The 19106-nt window shown below is 40.5% G+C and overlaps 4 protein-coding genes and 3 non-coding genes across 7 annotated transcripts; 4 read left to right on the forward strand and 3 right to left on the reverse strand.

Annotated features, from left to right (window-relative positions):
- The first annotated feature begins 3686 nt into the window (after positions 1 to 3686).
- Positions 3687 to 3769, forward strand: trnal-cag (transfer RNA leucine (anticodon CAG)). Its single transcript has one exon. It is a non-coding gene; the product is annotated as a tRNA-Leu (tRNA).
- Positions 3770 to 7115: 3346 nt separating this feature from the next.
- Positions 7116 to 7854, forward strand: LOC117967179 (histone H1-like). Its single transcript, XM_034914482.2, has one exon. It carries the CDS (start codon positions 7183 to 7185, stop codon positions 7798 to 7800), a length of 618 nt encoding a protein of 205 aa, XP_034770373.2. The 5' UTR covers positions 7116 to 7182; the 3' UTR covers positions 7801 to 7854.
- A 696-nt stretch (positions 7855 to 8550) lies between these two features.
- On the reverse strand, positions 8551 to 18493 carry LOC117398900 (histone H3.v1). Its single transcript, XM_059012227.1, has 3 exons — positions 18077 to 18493; positions 16685 to 16847; positions 8551 to 9041 (listed from the first exon to the last, which is right to left on the reverse strand). The coding sequence occupies exons 1-3, from the start codon at positions 18479 to 18481 to the stop codon at positions 8602 to 8604; spliced, it is 1008 nt and encodes a 335-aa protein (XP_058868210.1). The 5' UTR covers positions 18482 to 18493; the 3' UTR covers positions 8551 to 8601.
- LOC131709718 (histone H2A-like) lies at positions 9970 to 10888 on the reverse strand. Its single transcript, XM_059012439.1, has one exon. The coding sequence runs from the start codon at positions 10871 to 10873 to the stop codon at positions 10490 to 10492; it is 384 nt and encodes a 127-aa protein (XP_058868422.1). The 5' UTR covers positions 10874 to 10888; the 3' UTR covers positions 9970 to 10489.
- trnad-guc (transfer RNA aspartic acid (anticodon GUC)) lies at positions 12054 to 12125 on the forward strand. The gene has a single exon. It is a non-coding gene; the product is annotated as a tRNA-Asp (tRNA).
- On the reverse strand, positions 12728 to 12815 carry trnay-gua (transfer RNA tyrosine (anticodon GUA)). The gene is given in 2 exon segments: positions 12728 to 12763; positions 12779 to 12815. It is a non-coding gene; the product is annotated as a tRNA-Tyr (tRNA).
- Positions 16545 to 17824, forward strand: LOC117398910 (histone H1-like). The gene has a single exon (XM_033998012.3). It carries the CDS (start codon positions 16663 to 16665, stop codon positions 17278 to 17280), a length of 618 nt encoding a protein of 205 aa, XP_033853903.3. The 5' UTR covers positions 16545 to 16662; the 3' UTR covers positions 17281 to 17824.
- Positions 18494 to 19106: the final 613 nt, after the last annotated feature.

The raw sequence follows: 19106 nt of genomic DNA on the forward strand, positions 1-19106 counted from the left end.
AAAAGAAGCAGCTGGGCAGATTCATTAAACTGCTTCAAAATATGTTTTTTCACTTTTTTTACATAATAGTTATTTATTTTCCTGCGTATTACAGTTATATTTGTGCAGAGGTGAATACATGTTTATACACACACAGTATTTTATTATTATTTATTTCTTATCAGACACCCTTATCCAGGGCGACTTATAATTGTTACAAGATATCACATTATTTTTACATACAATTACCCATTTATACAATTGGGTTTTTACAGGAGCAATCTCAGTAAAGTACCTTGCTCAAGGGTACAGCAGCAGTGTCCCCGACCGGGGATTGAACCCACGACCCTCCGGTCAAGAGTCCAGAGCCCTAACCACTACTGCACACTGCTGATATATATATCACAATAACCTTTCAATGAATGCCCTAGACACAGGTTTTTATAAAAATACAGATCAGCTTTGTTTTTTTTTCAGTCACAGCTGTACCAGGAGGGGTGGCTGGCTGGAGACGCAGCTCTGTCCAACCCACAGGAAAAGTGCAAAAGAAACCAAATCAAATAACACAGAATAGTGAACAAAACCAAACTCTAATTCCAATACTATACAAATCAATCAAATACACATAAAATAAACCATACAAAGCTCAACTAAATCAATAAATCACACCAATAGTACCGCCATATAATAAACAGTGTGCTGTGAATAAGGTTGGGGTGCAGTACCAACCCAGACCTCCAGGAGGTATAGCCTTCAAGAAGCGCTGTATAGATTTAAACGGTACCTACACAGAAAAAGCTATTCTATATATATATATAAGAGTTTACAATGTTTAATTTAAGTTTAAGATACACAAGAAATAACCAAGTAGGCAAAGAAAAGTTAAAAACACAATTTCAATAAAATACGGCAGCTATTACACCATTCAATAAACTGGACTGAGAGGGAAGAATCGCAAGGACAGAGCAGCGGACTTCAACCAACCAACCAACAATCACACGGACAGGTCGGCTGCCATCCCGTTTCTGTATGCCTCGAAAACAAACAGAATCAGTATTCTCACTTTCTTTCCATAGACTTCAATACACGCCACAGCCCCGCTCGTCCTTGCTGTTCCTCTCTCTCACTAGGGCTGGGACCAAAGCAAAACTTCGACAACCCGCTTATCGCAATTTACAAAACTGTATTTAATAGCGTTTTTTTTATAATCTTATTTCTTCTACTCATAAAAAGAAAACGCTATTAAATACAGTTTCGGAAATTGTGATTAGCGGGTTGTGAAAGTTTTGATTTGGTCCGGGCCTATGTTGCAATTCCAAAAATCTCTCCCAAGTCTTTCCAACAAAGCACATATACAGCGAAAAGACAGACAAGGAAATTAGATGCCTATGACATAATTTAAGATATCAACCAGATAGTTTAAATAGAAAGAATTAACAATGTGCAGTGTCTAAAGAAGTACCAGGTTTGTCAATTATAAGCAGTGAAATAACCGCAACACATGAAAGGATGAAACCGATTGTTAAAACATCAATCTATTGTAAATGACAACAGCATTCAGATTTTGTATAATTAATTCAACAATGCATTATCAACACCTTTAAAGTGCCGTGTGCAATCATGGGGTTATTAAAGCATGTCAATATTAGTTATATATACAAAAAAAGTATGGAACATATGACTAGAATACACATTTGTTACACATGTATTACAAGGACAAAAGCAGCAGCTGGGCAGACTCATTAAACTGCTTCAAAATACGTTGTTTCACTTTTTTCTACATAATGGTTACTTTTTTCCTGCGTATTACAGTTATATTTGTGCAGAGGCGAATACATGTTTATACACGCACACACACACACACACACACACACACACACAGAGTCTATCATGAAAGTAGCAACCTTGTTTCTCATCAGAAGACAGCGGAGGCATTCCCTATTAAATGCACCACCAGTAATATATTTAAACTACTCAGAGAATGCTGGGGTAAAGCCAGTTTAATTTAACTGTTGCAACAAGTGTGGGTCAGGGATAAAAAGAAATACAATTCAATAAAGTAATTCTCATGTATCAATCTAGCAGCCAGTCTGTTACAGCGCTGGCGCCACCTACCGAGCACCTCCCAGAGGTACATGGAAACCGTTTGGGTTGTTTGTCATGAAATCAGCAATACATGGGTACAGTCAATTCTCATTGAAACGAACCCGGATTTAACTGGCTAGCTTCCAGACCGTTGCATAGTTATACTTTGGTAAATATACAGGATGCAATTTGTCAAATTTCCAAACAACAAAACATCGTGGCAATCCTCAATACATCTGTAGTGCACAATTTAAACAGTTACGAGAATCATAAAATTACTTATTTTTCCAAATAATGCCATCATGCAAGTCGTAAGCAAATTTGCAGACAAATTTGCAGACAACACAAAAATAGTAGGAGTGACAAACACTAATGCAGCAGCAAATGTCATTCAAAATGATCTTGACAGCATTCAGAACTGGGCAGACACATGGCAAATGACATTTAATAGAGAAAAGTGTAAAGTATTGCACGCAGGCCATAAAAATGTGCATTATAAATATCATATGGGAGATACTGAAATTGAAGAATGAATCTATGAAAAAGTCCTAGGAATTTATGTTGACTCAGAAATGTCTTCATCTAGACAATGTGGGGAAGCTATAAAAAAGGCCAACAAGATGCTTGGATATATTGTGAACAGTTTTGAATTTAAATCAAGGGAGGTAATGTTAAAACTTTACAATGCATTAGTAAGACCTCATCTAGAATATTTAGTTCTGGTCACCTTGTTACAAAAAGGATATTGCTGCTTTAGAAAAAGTGCAAAGAAGGGTGACCAGAATTACCCAGGGGTTAAAAGGCATGTCGTATGCAGACAGGCTAAAAGAATTGAATCTATTCAGACTTGAACAAAGAAGACTATGCGGCGATCTGATTCAAACATTCAAAATCCTAAAAGTTATAGACAACGTCGACCCAGGGGACTTTTTTGACCTCAGAAAAGAAACAAGGAGCAGGGGTCACAAATGGAGATTAGATAAAGGGGCATTCAGAACAGAAAATAGGAGGCACGTTTTTACACAGAGAATTGTGAGGGTCTGGAACCAACTCCCCAGTTATGTTGTTGAAGCTGACACCCTGGGATCCTTCAAGAAGCTGCTTGATGAGATTCTGGGATCAGTAAGCTACTAACAACCAAACGAGCAAGGTGGGTCGAATGGCCTCCTCTCGTTTGTAAACATTCTTATTTTGTTATGCTCTAGGAGAAATGCAGTTACTACTTTTATGGATACAGTATTAAAAGGCAATAACAAAAAATACCTATGTTACAACAACTAAAAATAATGTTAAAACGCACTCATAACAACTTGCATTTTTGCACACAACCTCATTGATAACTACATAGTGTAACGACAATACATGGAACATCATACAAGATCCGTATTTTAACAGCTTAATCTGCAGAAGTTAATTGTTGTTAATCTAGACCTTGTTTCCACTCTGCATTTAAACCCCTGTTTAATATATTACTTTGGAAGTCTAATGTGCAGGATTACATTATTTAAATGTGTGCAAAATTGTAAAATAAATAATAATACGAATGTATCTCTGCGACGCAGAGGTGTGCCTCTGCCAGCTGTGTAGCGTTGCCATGGTTTACACAAATGAATGCAACGGAAGTCAGGATGGCCGAGCGGTCTAAGGCGCTGCGTTCAGGTCGCAGTCTCCCCTGGAGGCGTGGGTTCGAATCCCACTTCTGACAAGATGCGTTTTTTTATTCTGATATCATGATTTTTTTTCCTTTAAATATCTAGTTGTATACTAATTCATAGAAAGTGCGTCGCTTTTCTTTTCTCTATTTAAAGCACATATTACAGTGGGATGAATGCGGACTGTAGTCTTGGTGAGGAGAACATGCCTGGACAGCATACAATTGATCTTTAAATTACCATTACCTTTATCATTAATAATGTTATTATTGGCAGTCTATTGTTTATTGTAAAGCCTACAGTTTTGTTTAGTAAGCTATTGCTTCGCATCGTATGTATACCGTTACAAAAACTCTGTATTCAGATCCTCCTCGTTAGTATAGTGGTCAGTATCCCTGCTATGCGGGAGACCGCGGTTCATTTACACAGCAGGGAGAAACATTTTTGTTGTATTATGTTTCTAATCTAATACTTCTTTACACGATGTCTTGACAAACATACCTCCAACTAAACATTAGAGAACGAGTCCTTTTCAGTATTGTCGTAAAGGGAAGACAATACTCAACACTGGGGGCGCTGTTACCTTGACAGCCAAACGAACATCAATATCAGTGTGTTAAATCAAGGCTTTCAGTTAGATTACTGTTTGTTTACTTTTTTATTAAGAGAAAATAAAACAATGAAATGTATAATTATGCAATTTTCTCATATCAATTACAACATATCAAGTGGTTAGGACTCTTGACTGGAGGGTTTTGGGGTGTCAATTCCAGGTGGGGGACCAGGTGCTGTACCCTTGAGCAAGGTACTTTACCTACATTGTTCCAGTAAAAACCCATCTGTATAAATAGGTAATTGTATGTAAAAAATAATGTGAGATCTTGTAAGAATTGTAAGTCGCCCTGGATAAGGGCGTCTGCTGAGAAATAAATAAATAATAATAATGTTTACGCGCATGCACTAATTTGTTGTGCAGTTTGCGAATCTCAGCTACTTTTCCTATGAGATGTAAGTCCATACAATATGGTACACTTAGCATTATGCCGCGGTGAGCCATTTTATATATTATATATATATATAAAAGCCTATAGCGACTTTAGGAAATGACTACTTCACATTTTCACAAGAAACTCTTGTTTACCTGTGTAAATGGGTGTTGAATTCACAAGCATTTTTTAAATTGAGATTTAAGGTAAAATACTGAGACCGTTTTTTGGTACATTATCACGTGCATTGTCCATTCACGTGAAACAAACATGTAAACTAGCATACTGTCTGGCAACAATTAGCAGTACAAAATAATGTTTTGCAGGCAAAACGACGTAGCACATTATGATTCTCACTGAAATGCAAAATATGCGAACACTTAGGTTATGCTTTCTTTCTAAAAGATTTAAACTGAATCGCACTTAATAGAGGCATGCGTTTTGCAGAAGAGATGGTATTTTTTGTATTTAAAATTAAATCGAGAAAGTGCATTGTTTGTTTCCATGAAGCAAAATTCAAGGGGGGATAAAATTGTTAGAACAAAACATTAATACATGGTCTCTGCTAAATACATCAATTATGATTTAATAGAAATAATAAAGAATGAACGTTGCATATAATTTGATTGCAATTCAGATTGTATGCTTATTTTGCATGTGATATACAGTATATATACAAACACACACTATATAGCTATAAACACTATGCATAACTAAGTACACAGTTAACACACGGTCAAACACAAAGATCACTTCCTCGTATGATACAAATGTAACAATCAATGGATTTAAACTTTCGTTTGATATTGTGGGTGGCTCTGAAAAGAGCCTTTGTGTTCAAATGTAGCCGATGAAAATCCTTAACCTCCGAATCCGTACAGAGTGCGACCCTGGCGCTTCAGCGCATACACCACATCCATAGCGGTGACGGTCTTTCTCTTGGCGTGCTCGGTGTAGGTGACGGCATCCCGGATCACATTCTCCAGAAACACCTTCAACACCCCGCGGGTCTCTTCATAGATCAGCCCGGAGATTCGCTTCACTCCTCCGCGGCGAGCCAGGCGGCGGATAGCAGGCTTGGTGATGCCCTGGATGTTATCACGGAGCACTTTGCGATGACGCTTGGCACCTCCTTTCCCAAGTCCTTTACCGCCTTTACCTCTTCCAGACATAATGCAAATGTGTATTATAAAATTAACACAATAACTGAAAACGGAGCCGATGTTCTATTATATGCACAATGATCAGACCTGATTGAAAAAGCAGCCAGCAAAGAAGAGCGCGCAAACATCAGACCCGCCCACCACTGAGCCGTGTCTGTGAGCGCGTGTTAAGCACGAAACTGCTGACGCGCATTCACTGCACAGTGTCGCTGATTAACAACGCGAATGTTGTTATTTATTGATTTTTTTTGCAGTATTAGGTGCAGTTGTTTAAATGGCTGTATTACAAGGAGCAAAGAAAGAGCTGGGTAGATTCATTAAACTGCTTTAAAAAAGTTATTTCATGTTATTTCTACATAATGGTTGCTTATTTTCCTACGTATTACAAATGTATTTGTGCAGAGGCCAAAAAACACGTTTATACTCAAGCAGAATATTTGAAAATAACATTTTTTTTTCTCACCAGAAGACAGAGGTTGCATTCCTTCAGTAAAATATTTAAACTGCATCGAGAATGCAGTTAAAATATTAATTGAAACATGAATTAATTAAAATATGAATGGAATAACGTTTTTTTCTCACCAGAAGACAGAGGTGGCATTTTCTATGAAATGCACCACCAGTAAAATATTTAAAATACTCAGAGAATGCTGTGGTGATGCCAGGGTACTTGCATTGTTTTAACAAGTGTGGGTCAGGGATAAAGAGAAATCAAACAATTCAATAAAGTAATTCTCCCGATCGATTACAATGGGATGTTCAGGCAGTGCGTGCTGCAGTGTGTTAATCGCGCCTCACATAAAGGTGATTAAACGTCCAGTTTTACGAACCTCACGCTTCGAACTTATTAAGTTGTGTTTGGCTAGCCTTCTCGTTTGTGAAACGAATCACACAGTTACTTTAAACCTTAAATTCGCCATGGTATATGAATAAAATATAGCGAAGTACTGAGCGAGCAGTTTGGTTTCGCTGGAGGATACTGCAGCTTTGGTCACATCAATTAAAAATGCAGTAAAGTTCCTGGTTAAAGAATACGTTATATTGTAAACACAACCCTTCTCTTTTGATCCGCTCGGTTGTTTGTGTTTATTTGTTCCTATTTCACTGTCAAATTGTGTATTTTGTGCGGGTAGAAAACACAAGACAGGACGATTTCATAATGAGCGGGTTGCCTGTGAGTTAGTTGAGTCTACACGGTTCTCACCATGCCAATAACTTCCGCTCTCCGCCTTTCTGTTCACATTCTCTGACACACACAAGGTCTGTGTTGCGCGTTTGTATTATTGATAGTTTTCTTTGTGTTCAACACTCTTAGAAATGGCAGAAACTGCTCCAGCACCAGCCGCTCCTGCTCCGGCTAAAGCTCCCAAGAAGAAGACCGCGGCCAAGCCCAAGAAATCGGGTCCCAGCGTGTCGGAGCTGATCGTCAAGGCTGTGTCTGCCTCCAAGGAGCGCAGCGGGCTGTCCGTGGCGGCGCTCAAGAAGATCCTGCAGGCCGGCGGCTACGATGTGGAGAAGAACAACTCCCTCGTCAATAGAGCCCTCAAGAGCCTGGTGACCAAGGAGACCCTGCTACAGACCAAGGGCACCGGCGCCTCGGGCTCCTTCAAGCTCAACAAAAAGGCGGCTGAAGCCAAGGAGAAGGCGGCCAAGAAGAAGGCAGCTCCCAAGAAACCAGCGGCAAAGAAAGCGGTTGTCAAGAAAACAACGAAAAAGGTTTCGGCAAAGAAAGCAGCGACACCCAAGAAGACTCCTACGAAAGCGAAGAAACCGAAAGCTGTAAAGAAAGCGCCCAAGAGCCCGAAGAAAGCGGCTGCCAAGCCTAAAAAGGTCGTAAAGAAGAGCCCGAAGAAAGCGAAGGCAGCGCCTAAACCTAAAAAGGTGACCAAGGCAGCTAAACCCGCAGCGAAGAAGGCGGCTCCTAAAAAGAAGTGAGCAGTTAAAGCGACGATGTAACAATGAACCCAAAGGCTCTTTTCAGAGCCAACACATCTTTCTAAAAAGAACAGATTTTCCTTATATACATAATAAACGTGACACTCCTGTGATGTTTTAGCACACGGCTTAATAGTGTAATATTAGAGTAAACCAATCGCTACCTGATTAAGTATAAGCGCTGTTAAATTGTTCTCAATTTTAACGTTGTTAGCTTTATATCTGATATCAGATCCTTGGTTTTGTCTAAGTGGCCTCTCTTTTCCTGCAAATATCAATCAACCATTATTTTTGATAGTTCTAAGACTATAATGTTGGTACGAAAAAGCGTAAAATACTGTCATTGTAATATATTGGGAGCATGTTCCAATTGCAAAATGTAAAAACAATACAGAACATCTAACATATACAGTACATTAAATCAACTGACGGACCCGCCTGGTCTCTCTTTCCACGCACTTTAACCCTGATGTCTGGTATTAGCTGCTGTATTGCTGCTATTATTTCATGTATGTTACTATCATGCATTATGCACTTTCCACTCTACTTAATGTACTATTTATTTTTTGTGAATATCGTGTACTATGCATTTCTCTGTATTTAAAATATTATGTATTTTCTTGTTACTGCATCTTGTAAAGCGCTTTACGATGGTACTGCACTATGAAAGGCGCTATATAAAATAAAGATTGCTTGATTAATAGATAAACCTTTTTTTAGTTAATGGAACATAACACTTTCAGAGAAGTGGGTGGCTCTGAAAAGAGCCTTTGGGTTTCACTGTTTTAAGGGTTTTGCAGTTTAAGCGCGTTCTCCACGGATGCGGCGGGCCAGCTGGATGTCTTTGGGCATGATGGTGACTCTCTTGGCGTGAATGGCACACAGATTGGTGTCCTCAAAGAGCCCGACCAGGTAAGCCTCGCTAGCCTCTTGCAGCGCCATCACAGCGGAGCTCTGGAAGCGCAGGTCGGTCTTGAAATCCTGAGCAATTTCTCTGACCAGCCGCTGGAAGGGCAGCTTGCGGATCAGCAGCTCGGTGGATTTCTGATAGCGGCGGATCTCCCTCAGAGCCACAGTCCCAGGTCTGTAGCGGTGAGGTTTCTTCACGCCGCCGGTAGCGGGAGCGCTCTTTCGCGCAGCCTTGGTAGCGAGCTGCTTCCTGGGAGCCTTTCCACCGGTGGACTTACGAGCGGTCTGTTTGGTTCGTGCCATCTTCAAACTCAAGTACACAGTATGAAAAACTGTACAAAGTAATACACGCAGGCGATACCAGAGACTATATAGAGGAACTGAGCTGTCCTGATAGGCTGTGACACATTAGACCGGGTTTATGTTCCTCATTGGTTATATTCCAGATTCTCAATGATTGATTGGAACATTTGAATTCTGCGCGCATTCTGTTAAGCAGTCATTGTTTCTGAGCTGTTGGCGCCTTTTTTTAATAAATGTAGTCATTCAGGAACATATTACTAATCCCCCGTATTAAGAAATACATTCCATTCAAACTAAGCAGGCTGTTTTTTTTTAAATTGTATCGGAAAAACGGTCAACAGCAGACAAGCAATACTTAATTATGGCGAGAGAAAATACATAAACACATGTATGGTTTGTTTTCTTTTGTGTTAAATGATTTTAGGCGGTTTACTTGTTTTAATGTATAACACAATAAGCGTAGTAGTGTGTTTTTTTCTTTTTTTTTGTTGGAGACGCGTTGGCCAGTGTTTTGTTTCTCTGTAATTGTTGCTTTCTTTTGATATTTGGGGCTCTCTCCTTTTGTGTATATTGTTTTATTTTGACAAGCGTGTTTTAACCCCTATCTTGTGTGATTGCTATTAAGAAAAGGTAACACCCGATTCGATTATATTGCTCTGCTAGTGTTTAATACATTGTATGTTAAGAAATCGTAGTGCAATCATTTGCGGTAAAAACAAAAACTTCAACGATCTTACGCTACAATACTGTGTGTGTAAAGAAACTTGAAACTAAAGCTTGGGAAGTAGGTATTCACTGCCCCCTGGTGTTTGTGCTGAAAAACCAAATCGTAAATAACTACAATTTACGATTTGATGGCGCTTGTATTTTATGATTTGGTTGTATTGAAACACTTGTATTTTCTTTGTCCTTCTCTTTCTTTGAGCGCTCTTTCCTCCAGGCGCAGTGGCATCTGAGCGGGGCTGTCCTGAAGTTCCTGTGCTTTACCAAACTTAATCTTGCTTTCTATTGGGCTGGACCTACTGTCGCTTATAGCAACTGTTAGTTAGCAAAGAAGATAAATGTACTACAAGGCAAACATTGATTTTATTTGACTATTTCTGTAAGATTGCGTGTCTATACCCGCAACAACAAGTAAAACACGAGGGGTGGATTTCCAGCTGGAAGCATTTTTCAATGTAGCTCGATCGGAGACAAAGTAAACCAATCAATTAATGCTGTATGGTACTGTCTCCTTGTAAGGAACGTGGTGATTATGTGGGGAATGTCAGCAACACGCGCTGGGGAAAGGACTGTTTGATATCGCTAACAGATACATGGTAACGCTGCACTACCACCCACACTTAATTGCTACAATGCTCAGTTTGGTATTATTCAGACAATAAACAAAACGAGTCGATGCGCTTTCATAGAAAAATTGGGTGGCTCTTAAAAGAGCCTTTGGGGTTTAAGATCTTAAAAGCGTCGTCCGAGTGATTTACTTCTTGGCTGGCTTCTCGGTTTTCTTGGGCAGCAGCACGGCCTGGATGTTGGGCAGCACTCCGCCCTGAGCGATGGTGACGCCTCCCATCAGCTTGTTGAGCTCCTCGTCGTTGCGGACAGCGAGCTGCAGGTGACGCGGGATGATTCTGGTTTTCTTGTTGTCCCGGGCGGCGTTCCCGGCCAGCTCCAGGATTTCAGCAGTCAGGTACTCGAGCACAGCAGCCAGATAGACCGGGGCTCCAGCGCCGACACGCTGAGCATAGTTTCCCTTCCGCAGCAATCTGTGGACACGGCCGACTGGGAACTGCAGTCCTGCCCTGGAGGAGCGAGTCTTTGCCTTAGCACGAGCTTTACCACCGGTCTTTCCTCTTCCAGACATCTTCACTGTAATTTAAAGTAACAATAAATGCGCTTCTGCTCTCCTGCTTTTTTATACACACCCGCTCATTCGTGATTGGACAAAACGACACATACTTATCAGAATATTAGAGACGTCATCGCGGATGAGGGCGGGGCAGTATGTCCTTTTCATTCATGTCATTGGTTGTATCTTTCCCTGCCTGCTGTAGATTGGCTGGCTTGTCTTTTGTTTCCTCTTGGCGCTTATTTTTAATTTGGAACAAAGTTGCCCAACAACATGAAGTGTTGAAAACCACACTGCTCCACAGTCACGTTCGAGTTAAATTACTATGTCTAAGTTTCGGTTTACTGGTTTCACTGCAATTAACCAGAAAGCTGATGTCGTTGACGCTCCCGTTTGTTTGTATGGCGGCAGATGCAAATATACCAGCTTACCGTTCACTGTAAATCTTGTTGCTATTAGGTCACACTGGCAGCCAAATACTATTTATTTATGTGGAGCGGGGAGTTTTATAAGTGCATTAAATTTATTTATTAAGTCAAATATAGAAGTAATGTGTTTTTCAATGTGGATTGCAAAAAAACAATGAGGTTATCATGTCCTTATACTGTAAGCCATAAATTGCGACCATAATATTGGTAAATAAAATGGTGATTGAGAGCAGTAGTAGAATACAGCAAAGTATATGAATCAAACATGCAGGTTTAGTGCCATCCAGACTTCCGTGCGGTTTAATATTGTAAACCTGGGCAGCACTACAGCTATAAATATGGCACTGTCTGGAAGATAGCCCGTTTTAATGCAGGTTCATTTCAGGGTGCTGATGTTTGTGACACAGTTATTAGGAAAACACCCATCAGATCGCAATTGATTGCATCTCTACCAAAATCTGACAGAGTACCACTTTCAATTTGACAGCATATCACTTTCTGGCATTAGACAGGTCAAGTTGTTGTATACATAGCACATTCTGACCATATACCACTTTCTAACACTACACCGGGAATGGGGGGGAAACTGTTCTAAAAGTATTAGTGTTCAATAAACAACACAACACATACAATCTCACAGAAGTTGTGTTGAGAGCTTCAGAGGGCAGTGCTGCATGTTTCAATTCTACACATACGCACAGCTGTGTAATTCATTCAGTGAATTACACTCCTTCAGAATCCTATCGATAGTCGGTTTAGACATCTCCTCCTCGTTAGTATAGTGGTCAGTATCCCCGCCTGTCACGCGGGAGACCGGGGTTCAATTCCCCGACGGGGAGGTACTTTGTTTTACATCAGAAGACAGCGGTGGCATTCCCTATGAAATGCACCACCAGTAATATATTTAACCTACTCAGAGAATGCCGGGGTAAAGCCAGTTTAATTTAACTGTTGCAACAAGTGTGGGTCAGGGATGAAGAGAAATAAAACAATTCAATAAAGTAATTCTCCCGATCGATTACAATGGGATGTTCCGGCAGTGCGTGCTGCAGTGTGTTAACCGCGCCTCACATAAAGGTGATTAAATGTCCAGTTTTACGAACCTCACGCTTCAAACTTATTCATTTTTGTTTTATTTTTCTAATCTATATTTATAACAAAAACTTTTCATGAATATCTTGCAAAGTATTACCACTATTCAAAAATATACCTTCAACTAACATTACAGAACGAGCCCTTTTCAGTATTGTTGCAAAGAGAAGACAATACTCAACACTGGGGGCGCGGTTACCTTGACAGCCAAACGAACATCGAGGAAGCTAAGCATCTGTCTCTCTGTGTCAGCCATCTTGGCTCAAATTGCGGCATAATTTAGTGCAACTTGACTCTCGATTGAAGATACAGTGTTACAACAGTGATTGATATAAAGTAAAAAATTCTGTCCTCCGAACCGGATTTGAACCAGCGACCTAAGGATGCCCGTGTATTTCCACTACAGTCCTCCTCTCTACCAACTGAGCTATCGAAGGCAGGTCTGTTACACAGCGCGGCCAGACTGCTTGTATTAGTAACATTCATCACAGACGAGAGGAGGCCATTCAGCCCATCTTGCTCGTTTGGTTGTTAGGAGATTATTGATCCCAGACTCTCTTTCAGACACATGGGGGCGCATTGGACTTTTTCAATGCAGACATTATAAATTAAGATGATGTACTTTGAATGTACTGCTGTTTCTACAGGATCAACAGTTTGTTCAAGGGCTGATGCTGCGAAACAGCGGCGTGTTTTACCCCAAGCCTGTTCAAGTTTCTAGAACAATACCGCCTTCCCCAGTTAACACCAATATAAAATTATTACCTTTGCCCGTTCATACTTTAGCTGAACTTTTATTAATGCAATCATTCTTGAAACAAAAACAACTTTGAAAATGTGTGTTCGTGTATATATAACTTAAAATATAATATTGAAATACATAAAGAAAATACACACCCTAACTCAAATAACTTTTTCTCGTACTACAGAAAGTGAATAATCAGTAAATGGATTTAAACTTTCGTTTGATATTGTGGGTGGCTCTGAAAAGAGCCTTTGTGTTCAAATGTAGCCGATGAAAATCCTTAACCTCCGAATCCGTACAGAGTGCGACCCTGGCGCTTCAGAGCATACACCACATCCATAGCGGTGACGGTCTTTCTCTTGGCGTGCTCAGTGTAGGTGACGGCATCCCGGATCACATTCTCCAGAAACACCTTCAACACCCCGCGGGTCTCTTCATAGATCAGCCCGGAGATTCGCTTCACTCCTCCGCGGCGAGCCAGGCGGCGGATAGCAGGCTTGGTGATGCCCTGGATGTTATCACGTAGCACTTTGCGATGACGCTTGGCACCTCCTTTCCCAAGTCCTTTACCGCCTTTGCCTCTTCCAGACATATTGTAACTGTGTATTATAAAATTAACACAATGCTTAAAACAGAACCCAATGTTCTGTTATATGCAGAATGATCGGACCTGATTGAAAAAGCAGCCAGCAAAAAAGAGCGCGCACACATCAGACCCGCCCACCACCGAGCAGTGTCTGTGAGCGCGTGTTAACCACGAAACTGCTGACGCGAATTCACTGCACAGTGTCGCTGATTAACAACGCGAATGTGGAGTTATTGAATTGTCGTTATTTATTTATTTATTTATTTATTTATTTATTTATTTATTTATTTTATTTATTTATTTATTTTTACAATTTTTTGCAGTAGTCTTAAATATATGTATTACAAAGACAAAAGAAGCAGCTGGGCAGATTCATTAAACTGCTTCAAAATATGTTTTTTCACTTTTTTTACATAATAGTTATTTATTTTCCTGCGTATTACAGTTATATTTGTGCAGAGGTGAATACATGTTTATACACACACAGTATTTTATTATTATTTATTTCTTATCAGACACCCTTATCCAGGGCGACTTATAATTGTTACAAGATATCACATTATTTTTACATACAATTACCCATTTATACAGTTGGGTTTTTACAGGAGCAATCTCAGTAAAGTACCTTGCTCAAGGGTACAGCAGCAGTGTCCCCGACCGGGGATTGAACCCACGACCCTCCGGTCAAGAGTCCAGAGCCCTAACCACTACTGCACACTGCTGATATATATATCACAATAACCTTTCAATGAATGCCCTAGGCACAGGTTTTTATAAAAATACAGATCAGCTTTGTTTTTTTTTCAGTCACAGCTGTACCAGGAGGGGTGGCTGGCTGGAGACGCAGCTCTGTCCAACCCACAGGAAAAGTGCAAAAGAAACCAAATCAAATAACACAGAATAGTGAACAAAACCAAACTCTAATTCCAATACTATACAAATCAATCAAATACACATAAAATAAACCATACAAAGCTCAACTAAATCAATAAATCACACCAATAGTACCGCCATATAATAAACAGTGTGCTGTGAATAAGGTTGGGGTGCAGTACCAACCCAGACCTCCAGGAGGTATAGCCTTCAAGAAGCGCTGTATAGATTTAAACGGTACCTACACAGAAAAAGCTATTCTATATATATATATAAGAGTTTACAATGTTTAATTTAAGTTTAAGATACACAAGAAATAACCAAGTAGGCAAAGAAAAGTTAAAAACACAATTTCAATAAAATACGGCAGCTATTACACCATTCAATAAACCTGACTGAGAGGGAAGAATCGCAAGGACAGAGCAGCGGACTTCAACCAATCAACCAACAATCACACGGAGAGGTCGGCTGCCATCCCGTTTCTGTATGCCTCGAAAACAAACAGAATCAGTATTCTCACTTTCTTTCCATAGACTTCAATACACGCCACAGCCCCGCTCGTCCTTGCTGTTCCTCTCTCTCACTAGGGCTGGGACCAAAGCAAAACTTCGACAACCCGCTTATCGCAATTTACAAAACTGTATTTAATAGCGTTTTTTTTATAATCTTATTTCTTCTAGTCATAAAAAGAAAACGCTATTAAATACAGTTTCGGAAATTGTGATTAGCGGGTTGTGAAAGTTTTGATTTGGTCCGGGCCTATGTTGCAATTCCAAAAATCTCTCCCAAGTCTTTCCAACAAAGCACATATACAGCGAAAAGACAGACAAGGAAATTAGATGCCAATGACATAATTTAAGATATCAACCAGATAGTTTAAATAGAAAGAATTAACAATGTGCAGTGTCTAAAGAAGTACCAGGTTTGTCAATTATAAGCAGTGAAATAACCGCAACACATGAAAGGATGAAACCGATTGTTAAAACATCAATCTATTGTAAATGACAACAGCATTCAGATTTTGTATAATTAATTCAACAATGCATTATCAACACCTTTAAAGTGCCGTGTGCAATCATGGGGTTATTAAAGTATCTCAATATTAGTTATATATACAAAAAAGTATGGAACATATGACTAGAATACACATTTGTTACACATGTATTACAAGGACAAAAGCAGCAGCTGGGCAGACTCATTAAACTGCTTCAAAATACGTTGTTTCACTTTTTTCTACATACATTATTTTCCTGCGTATCACAGTTATATTTGTGCAGAGACGAATACATGTTTGTACACACACACACACACACAGAGTCTATCATGAAAGTAGCAACCTTGTTTCTCATCAGAAGACAGCGGTGGCATTCCCTATTAAATGCACCACCAGTAATATATTTAAACTACTCAGAGAATGCTGGGGTAAAGCCAGTTTAATTTAACTGTTGCAACAAGTGTGGGTCAGGGATAAAAAGAAATACAATTCAATAAAGTAATTCTCCCGATCGATTACAAATGGGATGTTCCGGCAGTGCGTGCTGCAGTGTGTTAACCGCGCCTCACATAAAGGTGATTAAATGTCCAGTTTTACAAACCTCACGCTTCAGACTTATTCATTTGTGTTTGACAGCCTTCTCGTTTGTGAAACGACTCGTACAGTTACTTTAAACCTTAAAGTCGTCATTTTATATAATAAAATATAGCGAAGTACTGAGCGAGCAGTTTGGTTTCGCTGGAGGATACTGCAGCTTTGGTCACCTCAATTAAAAATGCAGTAAAGTTCCTGGTTAAAGAATAAGTTATATTGTAAACACAACCTTTCTCTTTTGATCCGCTCGGTTGTTTGTGTTTATTTGTTCCTGTTTCACTGTCAAATTGTATATTTTGTGCGGGTAGAAAACACAAGACAGGACGATTTCATAATGAGCGGGTTGCCTGCGAGTCAGTTGAGTCTACACGGTTCTCATCATGCCAATAACTTCCGCTCTCCGCCTTTCTGCTCACATTCTCTGACACACACAAGGTCTGTGTTGCGCGTTTGTATTATTGATAGTTTTCTTTGTGTTCAAAACTCTTAGAAATGGCAGAAACTGCTCCAGCACCAGCCGCTCCTGCTCCGGCTAAAGCTCCCAAGAAGAAGACCGCGGCCAAGCCCAAGAAATCGGGTCCCAGCGTGTCGGAGCTGATCGTCAAGGCTGTGTCTGCCTCCAAGGAGCGCAGCGGGCTGTCCGTGGCGGCGCTCAAGAAGATCCTGCAGGCCGGCGGCTACGATGTGGAGAAGAACAACTCCCTCGTCAATAGAGCCCTCAAGAGCCTGGTGACCAAGGAGACCCTGCTACAGACCAAGGGCACCGGCGCCTCGGGCTCCGTCAAGCTCAATAAACAGGCGGCTGAAGCCAAGGAGAAGGCGGCCAAGAAGAAGGCAGCTCCCAAGAAACCAGCGGCAAAGAAAACGGTTGTCAAGAAAACAACGAAAAAGGTTTCGGCAAAGAAACCAGCGACACCCAAGAAGACTCCCACGAAAGCGAAGAAACCGAAAGTTGTAAAGAAGGCTCCCAAGAGCCCGAAGAAAGCGGCTGCCAAGCCTAAAAAGGTCGTAAAGAAGAGCCCGAAGAAAGCGAAGGCAGCGCCTAAACCTAAAAGGGTGACCAAGGCAGCTAAACCCGCAGCGAAGAAGGCAGCTCCTAAAAAGAAGTGAGCAGCTAAAGCGACGATGTAACAATGAACCCAAAGGCTCTTTTCAGAGCCAACACATCTTTCTAAAGAGAGCAGATTTTCCTTATATACATAATAAACGTGACACTCCTGTGATGTTTTAGCACACGGCTTAATAGTGTAATATTAGAGTAAACCATTCGCTACCTGATTAAGTATAAGCGCTGTTAAATTGTTCTGAATTTTAACGTTGTTAGCTTTATATCTGATATCAAATCCTTGGTTTTGTCTAAGTGGCCTCTCTTTTCCTGTAAATATCAATCAACCATTATTTTTGATAGTTCTAAGACTATAATGTTGGTACGAAAAAGCGTAAAATACTGTCATTGTAATATATTGGGAGCATGTTCCAATTGCAAAATGTAAAAACAATACAGAACATCTAACGCATACAGTACATTAAATCAACTGACGGACCCGCCTGGTCTCTCTTTCCACGCACTTAACCCTGATATCTGCTATTAGCTGCTACTATTTCATGTATGTTACTATCATGCATTATGCACTTTCCACTCTACTTAATGTACTATTTATTTTTTTTACTGAATATCGTGTACTATGCATTTCTCTATTTAAAGTATTATGGATTTTCTTGTTACTGCATCTTGTAAAGCGCTTTGCGATGGTACTGCACTATGAAAGGCGCTATATAAAATAAAGATTGCTTGATTAATAGATACACCTTTTTTTAGTTAATGGAACATAACACTTTTAGAGCAGTGGGTGGCTCTGAAAAGAGCCTTTGGGTTTCACTGTTTTAAGGGTTTTGCAGTTTAAGCGCGTTCTCCACGGATGCGGCGGGCCAGCTGGATGTCTTTGGGCATGATGGTGACTCTCTTGGCGTGAATGGCACACAGGTTGGTGTCCTCAAAGAGCCCGACCAGGTAAGCCTCACTAGCCTCTTGCAGCGCCATCACAGCGGAGCTCTGGAAGCGCAGGTCGGTCTTGAAATCCTGAGCGATTTCTCTGACCAGCCGCTGGAAGGGCAGCTTGCGGATCAGCAGCTCGGTGGATTTCTGATAGCGGCGGATCTCCCTCAGAGCCACAGTCCCAGGCCTGTAGCGGTGAGGTTTCTTCACGCCGCCGGTAGCGGGAGCGCTCTTTCGGGCAGCCTTGGTAGCGAGCTGCTTCCTGGGAGCCTTTCCACCGGTGGACTTACGAGCGGTCTGCTTGGTTCGTGCCATCTTCAAACTCTTCTACACAGTATGAAAAACTGTACAAAGTAATACACGCAGCCGACACCAGAGACTATATAGAGGAACTGAGCTGTCCTGATAGGCTGTGACACATTAGGGCGGGTTTATTTTCCTCATTGGTTATATTCCAGATTCTCAATTGGCGCCTTTTTTTTAATACAGTATAGTCATTCAGGAAAAGATTGCTTATCCCCAGTATTAAGAAATACATTCCATTCAAATTAAGCTGGCTGTTTTTTAAAATTGTAACGGAAAACAGTCAACAGCAGACAAGAAACACTTATATACGGCGAGAGAAAATACATAAACAAATGAAAATAATCCAACCATGTACCCTTAACCCTAAAGAAAATATACCCATTTAAAAAATATAACCGAACGTAGCAGGTGAGACCATTCTATTAATTGTTATCGATAATCTAATTATTGTCGCGGCGTTCATAACAATTTGCGCATCTCTATATAACACACGGCAGTTTCTTTTACTGAATTAAGACTTCTGTGGTTTACTTTTTGTTCTTCTGACTGCTGCCGTGAACGGTAAGAAAAAGACCTCCCTTTCTCTCCTGCTGTGATAAAGGCCGTGTCTGATATCGCTACGAACAGATACATA

Source organism: Acipenser ruthenus, chromosome 44, assembly GCF_902713425.1.
Source record: "Acipenser ruthenus chromosome 44, fAciRut3.2 maternal haplotype, whole genome shotgun sequence".
Lineage (NCBI taxonomy): Eukaryota > Metazoa > Chordata > Actinopteri > Acipenseriformes > Acipenseridae > Acipenser > Acipenser ruthenus.

Bases quoted from the DNA above. Each gene is read 5' to 3' on its own strand.
- LOC117398900 (XM_059012227.1), bottom strand. From the start codon at position 18,481: ATGGCACGAACCAAGCAGACCGCTCGTAAGTCCACCGGTGGAAAGGCT. The intron at 16,848-18,076 runs GCTTAAACTGCA...TCCACATCGTAG, and splicing joins GCCGCATCCGTGGAGAACGC to CCGCCGGCCTGCAGGATCTT. The intron at 9,042-16,684 runs GTGCTGGAGCAG...TACTTTGTACAG, and splicing joins AGCCGGAGCAGGAGCGGCTG to TTTTTCATACTGTGTACTTG.
- LOC117398910 (XM_033998012.3), top strand. From the start codon at position 16,663: ATGGCAGAAACTGCTCCAGCACCAGCCGCTCCTGCTCCGGCTAAAGCT.
- LOC131709718 (XM_059012439.1), bottom strand. From the start codon at position 10,873: ATGTCTGGAAGAGGAAAGACCGGTGGTAAAGCTCGTGCTAAGGCAAAG.
- LOC117967179 (XM_034914482.2), top strand. From the start codon at position 7,183: ATGGCAGAAACTGCTCCAGCACCAGCCGCTCCTGCTCCGGCTAAAGCT.